This window comes from Priapulus caudatus, unplaced genomic scaffold, assembly GCF_000485595.1.
Source record: "Priapulus caudatus unplaced genomic scaffold, Priapulus_caudatus-5.0.1 Scaffold169, whole genome shotgun sequence".
Taxonomy (NCBI): domain Eukaryota; kingdom Metazoa; phylum Priapulida; class Priapulimorpha; order Priapulimorphida; family Priapulidae; genus Priapulus; species Priapulus caudatus.
The window spans coordinates 249056-256811 of record NW_014577230.1 but is presented as its reverse complement, the minus strand read 5'-3'; the positions used below and the strand labels follow the sequence as shown (position 1 = coordinate 256811).

At 43.9% G+C, this 7756-nt stretch overlaps 1 protein-coding gene across 1 annotated transcript in view; it reads left to right on the top strand.

The window, feature by feature from the left end:
- Positions 1-2793, top strand: part of LOC106806601 (putative ammonium transporter 3) — a 40197-nt gene extending 37404 nt beyond the window's left edge. The window contains exons 10-11 of the mRNA XM_014808595.1: positions 1329-1497; positions 2309-2793. Coding sequence (XP_014664081.1) covers positions 1329-1497; positions 2309-2793 — 654 coding nt within the window. The remainder of the gene's footprint in view (positions 1-1328; positions 1498-2308) is intronic.
- The last annotated feature ends 4963 nt before the right edge of the window (positions 2794-7756 follow it).

Here is a 7756-nt window from a genome sequence, read left to right as displayed (position 1 = left end):
GGGCACAATATATAACTTTTCTTTGTATTATACTCTTCTACGGCAGTTTTTAATTCCAATTTTTGTTATCAAGCATGAATTTCAGTGGGGGTGGGGCCACCTGGGGGGGGCACTTCATATCGTCATAGACATAATGGCCACAGTCGTAAGGTTCTTGTGACTAGCCTCTCCGCTTCAAGGATCTCCTCTTAGGATTTGTATCCATTTCGGAATGTATACCATCAGTTCGGGCGATGGACTATGTGTTCGACACGTACTCAGATGAACCCTCAGTGAAGGATAGTGAGAGAAAGAGGCGCACTTGAAACTGTACCAATAAGAGTACAATTTCAACTTGCAACCAGGCACCCTCTACCAAAGAAGATGGAGAGAATTGCTGGACGTCAAACATAAATAAGCTTCTCTCGCAGAAGCTAATCTACTGCCATCTTCGTTACAAATACCTTCAGAAACATACAATACTCCACTGCTAAAATTGAGCAAAATGTAGCCATTTCGTACTATGAAACAAAGTTTATGGCAACAAATCATGCTAGAAAGTTATTAGTAATACTCATTCAATGTAATTCAGTGCAATTTGAAAGTTTATGGTTGCTTAATAAATATTTATGCTCTGAAACTTCAATATTGACATTTTTTCACTTTGACGCCTAACCGAAAATCGCATAATTAGCTGTACAGAAAAAAAACGTACTTGACGCAGAAGTGTTACCCAAACTTTTTTTGAGAGTCTTACCATAAGGAATGAGAAAATATAAGGTTTTGCTCTAAAAGAGTCACGAACCCCCCCCCCATAAATACGAGGTCTCGTGTGAACGAGGCTTATGTTGTACAAACTGAAAAACACTACAGCTGTTTCTGTTGCGTTATAATCATTTCTGCATCGATTTTTCGTACAGACACAAGGTTGATTTTTTTGAGCCGCCGACGTAACCATGCTCGTGTGGACAATTGCCCGCAAGGACATAACTAATACTACTGTGCGACGTAATTGTAACTAGTTATACGAGCTATGTAGTGATTGACTGAATGAGGCCAAACAACGTATCCGGCTTTATTTGTCTCTACACTGTTCGTGCTAGTTGACATATATCTTAGAATGACTCAACAATTTCCGACTGCGATCTGAATTACCTCTTACTCCGGGACATACCGTAATGCGAATCGCACGTAGGACCTTGGTGGCAGGCTTGGTGACAATTTACCTAATCTCCCTACATGTATAATATTACTAATGTAATGTAACTAATGTAATGTATTGCATGTATACTGTGTAATATTAGACGCGCGGGAGGGATCGACTTGCTTGTTTTTCTTTCATCACACAGAGCGGCAGCTTCTGGTTGTTGGGAATACAATCGATAGGCGTTCTTTCGCTTATCGTGTGGACGGCGGTCATCGCCTTTGTGTTCCTCAAGCTGATCGACGTCACTGTCGGACTACGATTGCCTCTCGATCAGGAACTACTCGGCTCCGATCTCGTCGAGCACGACATCGGTAATAAGATGCCCACTTCAAAGAATGTGGTTTTGCCGGCACCACCACAAAATCGTGTAGCGATATTTCCTTCCGTCTAGATTAACACATTTTATATTATAAAATTTAATATTATTAAAACCATCGTAGTTACGATAGATTTATATGCTACGTACGGTAACATATGTGCGAGATGTCGCAAAGATGTGATGCGAAACACAGGCATTTGGAGCGTTTCAATAAAATATAATGCTAAATAAAATTTAATACGAAATCTATTTACTACCAAAGTCTTAATGTTTCTCTACTCTCTTTCACCTATTATTGCCGACAATTTCCTCTAAATGCCGTCCAAATGCTCATCTGCAACACACGCTGGCTGCCGCACGCTAGCTGCTGCACACTGACACATAAATATATAGTGTGTGTAGACCTATATATTTATGTGTCAGTGTGCAGCAGCTAGCGTGCGGCAGCCAGCGTGTGTTGCAGATGAGTATTTGGACGGCATTTACAGGAAATTGTCGGCAATAATAGGTGAAAGAGAGTAGAGAAACATTAAGACTTTGGTAGTACATAGATTTCATATTTATTTAGCATTATATTTTATTGAAACGCTCCAAGTGCCTGTGATGCGAAAGGCCAGACGCGTTAGCACATAAATTTTTTGTCTTTCTGGGACGAATCGGCAACGACGAACTGCCAACCGTCCACGATCCAGTACGCATACCGCGTGTGGCTTTGACCCCCCCCCCTCTCCTCCACACCACCACCACACCGCTCCCTTGTCTGCCACGTCCCTGATGTTAAGAACAGCGACGTTCGTTGCCAGGCGACAACATTTACGACAAGGTGACGGGAACGATCCGCCCACGTGTGCTCGACGGCCCAGCTAGCGAGGACGAAAGCATTCCGTGGTCGTCGACCGTCGCCTTCTCACTGCCGCTCTACCGCATTCCGAGTGTCGTCGGCTCTCTGGAGTACGTCCAACGCATCGCCTCGCTCACCAGCGACTCGCACGTGCTTGGCGACAAGAACCACTTCACGCACCTGCATCAGCTTTACAACAGGAGGATATCGGAGTCGTACCACCGCCGCGCGCTTAGTAGATCACGACGAAGCAATCCGCCGGCGAAACGCGGGAACGCTGCGCGCCGGCAGGGCGTGTGGACAATATCAATGTCGGAGAATCAGGTGCTGAATAGCGATGACAAGAACCCCGACAGGCCCCACTCGCTGAGTGTGAAGAGTTGTAAGAAGAGTAGGGTGGGTGATGCCGGGGGGTGTAAAAGAATGTCCATTCACCGCGACGCGTGATTACTGGTCAAATTACGAATGATGCGAGGCAATGCGAACGTCATCGCGCAAACGACGTTAACAGTGAATACAAACACACTCATTCACTCCTATATATGACACAGGCCTGTGTTTGGAAGGTTTATGCCTGCAGCGAAAAGCCGTAACACGAACAGGAGCACGATCCTATTTATTACAGGCTAGCAGTTTTTGCTCATCATCTGTCGCGAATTCTAAAGGAAGACACACACACACACACACACACACACACACACACACACACACACACACACACACACATATATATATATATATATATATATATATATATATATACCTATACCTACAATACACACACCCACACACACACACGCACGCACGCACGCACAAACAGAGAGAGCGAGAGAAAAAATACTATAATAAATAATGTAGAAATGTCCTTATTTAGCTCATAATTATTTGCAATATTTATTCCGCCGTAAGGATACGCTTATTGCCACAGAATTTTGAGGCAAACCTACTCAATTCGGAGGAAACTCAACTCATAATTAATGATTTATACAGGGTCAGGCCTGTTAATTTTTTTTAGATGTAGGTATGCATAATGGTGGATGCGTTGAAAATTTTTACCGCGATAGAAAATCATGCCTTTGTCATTCAATTGCTGAGTACACCTACAATTTTATCCAATAATTTCCAATTTTAAGAACAACTATGTAATTATTACCACCGTGGTTTCAACTCTGCGTGTCGGGTGTTTCAGGAAGCTCGGTTTGAAAACACGTCCGGCGCATGCATATCGTAAGTTAAATAACGCGGTTACGAGTTTATGAGTTTTAACCAACCCGCATTTCGATTTAAAATCGGATAATGGATAAAAAGCGAGGCGGTCAATGTAGATGTGTGAACTGTGAAGAGCAATGTAGATTCGTATAATACAAGGACAGCTAGACAAATTACAACACTACTCTATACAAGTAAATAGGTGCGTGCAGTTTTTATCCTTTTTTATGGTAATGATCTGAGTTCTGTTTCCCGAGGTCAGCGACACAATAAATGCCATCACCCAAGACCCGACCAGCCTGACACTTGACTCACTTCACATGCAACGTCTTGAGCGATTGACTGGGATGATACTCCATTAGGAGTGTTCCCAACTTTAATGTCATTAATGGTTAGGGTTATGTTATAGGTTTGGTTAGGGTTAGAGTTAGGGTTAGGGTTAGGGTTAGGGTTAGGATTATCAATCATTAATCATTAATCATTAATCATTAATCATTACTAATATCAAAGTTGGGAGCCCCTAATGGAGCGTTAGCCATTGACTGTACTAATGTACAGTAAAAACTGTGGTGCAACCTCGGTGAATGAAGCAAGGAAAGTCATGTTCACCCATGGCCTCAAATCCCTGGACTTAATCCCACCGACCCAGCATGCTTTGTTCCAGCATTCTAAGCGTGCTCAGCTCACTGCCGCATTCGTCTGGCAGCAGTCCCTCTCAACAAACCCCGAAATCCCGAACCCCAGTGAATAGGGATGGGAATGGAACACCAGAACCAAAAAATGGGTACCATATTGGACAGATTTGGCCGATGTCAGCCAGGCATGCTCTCTTCTACTCCACTGTGGCTGTGTAGTTGCATGTAGAGGCAACTGTAAGTGCCATCAAGCAGGGGCGTGTACAGGATTTGTAACGGGGGGGGGGTGTCTAACTGTAACCCAAACTTGCGAGCACGCGAAAGCGGAAGAGGTGGTTTTTGAATTTTTTTGAATTTAGACGCCCCTTAAGCGCTTTTCTGCGCGAGCATGGGGGGGAGGGGTCCGGACCCCCTAGACCCCCCCCCCTGTAGCACGCCCCTGGTCAATCTGGACTCCACTGTACCATTGTTCAAGTGCAAGGGGCTGCACTAATAAGTGACAGTGGAACCTACATCTTTCTAATTTTTCCCAATGACTGCTATGGTTGCTATATCGATAGTTGCAACAATGGTGTTCATTCTCACCTTACCGTTATAAGCCTATTCATCTAGGAATGAAGCAACAAGGCCTATTGCGAAATGTGTTGGCTATCATTTTTGAACATTGCTGTTACAACTGGCAGTAAGTAAACTTTTTATTGTAAAATAATGTTTACACAAATATTTTTTGAAGAACACAGCTTGCCGCATGATGTTTTTGTTTGATTGTAGCTATGTATTTGCTAAAAATTAATGCTATTGATGTTGAACAGCGATACGTCATAATTTGTCATGTGCCTGATTAGCTGAACCAGATGTTCTGGCTGTAAATCACATGAATATAAGTCCTTTGACCTGAAACAATGATGTTAAAAAAAGATAAATTAGTTCAGAAATGGATTCCCTCGCCCACCGAAAACATTGCGCAAAAGTGGTATTACTGAAAGGACTCTATTAGTTAACACGGAGCTGAGGAATGATGTTTTCTATTTCCAAGGCGGCGATATTGGGATTTTGTGCATAGTGGCACCAGGGGGCCACCCTAATTGGTATGCGGTGTTTTTTTTGGAAAACTTATGCCCATATACCTAACAGCATGCTAATTTCAAGACACGTCACAAAAGTGCAATAATTTTTATGAATATTAGTGCTAAATATTATTACTTTAGGCACTCTGAGACCATTTTAGCTTCAAGGACTAAATTATCAGTATCTGCCTAATCTAATCTTCTCACAAAAGAATTTTTTAGAGAGCATTTTTTCTACTCTGATTTGTTAGTCTATACCAAATAAAACTTAAAACAGCCAAGTGTTATGTGCTAAAGGCAAAACAGAGGTTTATTTAGGCAGAATATGGGAGGATATTCGTCAGTCACATAAAACAGAGGGCACACTTTTTGGACGGTGGAGGGTGGGCCCTTTTTAATTAAATATAACACAATAAAGAACTACTTTGTTACTCTAATCAACATTTGAACGTGTGGGGCGTAACAACATCCGATGTCACAGTATTTTCTGCCATAGCGAGATGACAGGCAGGTCTTCTTTACTTCAAAACTCTGACCAAATGGTGCTGCTTCAGCGGATTGTGTTCAGCAAATAAATCAAGGTCTATACACGGTATAGGCCTACACGTAGTTCATGCTGTGGAATGCCTTCCTTCACATTCATTAGAGTAGCTACTAACCAATAAACACATAGACAATTAATCTGGATTTCCTAAAATCATGGAGTTGGCCCCTTTTTTGTAATTCCATGATACAATTTAACGGCAACTACCGGCTGTTGTTATAAAAACGAATACGTTTTGTTGTGTATTATATCAGCATCATCAATCTCTACCATTGGGTTCTCTCGGTCAGAATACGCACATCTCACCACACTGGGCTTTATCTACTTTCAATGATGAATGACACACCATACACTACTAAATGAACGTCGCTATTGCCCCTGAAAACCCCGACCATAGAAGGATTTTAATGTGCATGGCGTTGTGAAAATGTATCTAGTTGCGCGCGGATTTGTTTAGAAACGATTCCTAGCACTGTAAATAAGTAAATCGAAACTTGGCTAACTGTCGTAAAAACCTGTAAAAGCCGCTGATTAGGACGAAGATTAATATTGTATCTGTACGTTCGCTCTATACGAACACACACCACACCACACACACACATCACACACACACACACACACACACACACACCAGAGCACACACACGACACACACACACTGCGCGCACCACGCACGCGACGCACGCGCACACACACAACAACACAGAACCACACACACGACACACACATGCACACACACGCACACACACACATCTAATCAAGCTCGCACGAAGCATGGTTGTACGACACGGCGCACGACTAGGCGAGAGCGCACGCGGTGAGACAGCAGATCAGTCTGTCGTTGAACTTATTTATAAGCATGCTTTAATTAATTAAACTGCGTGTTATGTCAAGTTACAACATGCACGAATTATTAAATACGTGTATGTGAAGATACCTGCATGCTTTTAATTCCAACCAATCAGGACAAAGCTCTTACAAATAATTAAACGACGTGTAGTAAAGTTACAAGCATGCACCGTAATTCCAACGCGCAACCACCCGGTTTCTCCACATGTGAGTCGTGATTGGTTGGAATAGTTGCATGCTTGTAACTTTACAGTAGCACGCCAATTTCATTGAATTACGTGATGCTTGTAACTTTACATACAGCGGTGGCCCCCCTGCATGACACGCATTAATTAATTTAAAGGCATGCCTGGTAAAATAATAAAGACGCGACCTGATCTGCCTGTCCATGAAATAGTAAGCGTCATGTCGAATCTGAATACGAATTATGAAGTTATACAATCGATATATTCAGCGGGACCCCTAGGTCCACTAGACGACTCCGCCATCTTTGGGGGCGTTTCCACACCATTGAGTCTGATGGTTGGAATTACGTGCATGCTTGTACTTTACGATACACCGGTTAATTATTGTAAGATCTTTGTCTGATTGGTTGGAATTACAAGCATGCATGCTATCTTTACTTACACGCATTAATTAATTAAAGGCAGCGCTTGTAAATAATTTAAGAGACGAGCCTGATCTCCGGTCATACACGCGCGCCCTGGACGCTGCATGCACGCGGCGCACACACGGACGTCAGGCTGCACCCCGCACACACCACATGCACGCCGCACAAGCGAGCTGCCGCACAGTTCACGCAGCACACCACCACGCAAGCGCATGCACGCGCACAAACACGGCAGCATGCCGGCGCACACACGCAGAAGGGCGACGCGTGCAATCACGCAGCGCTCGCGCACACGACCGCATGCACGCGCGCACACACCACCACGCCGCCCAGCACCGCGCACCACGCACATGCACGCCCGACACACGCAACAGCCACGCGCGCAACACACGCGGGCAGGGGTGCAACCACGCTGCATGCTACGCGCGTTACAACATGCGCCATCATTTACGCGAGACTACGACAGCGAGCGAGGACCGTAACCCATGCATTCTTAC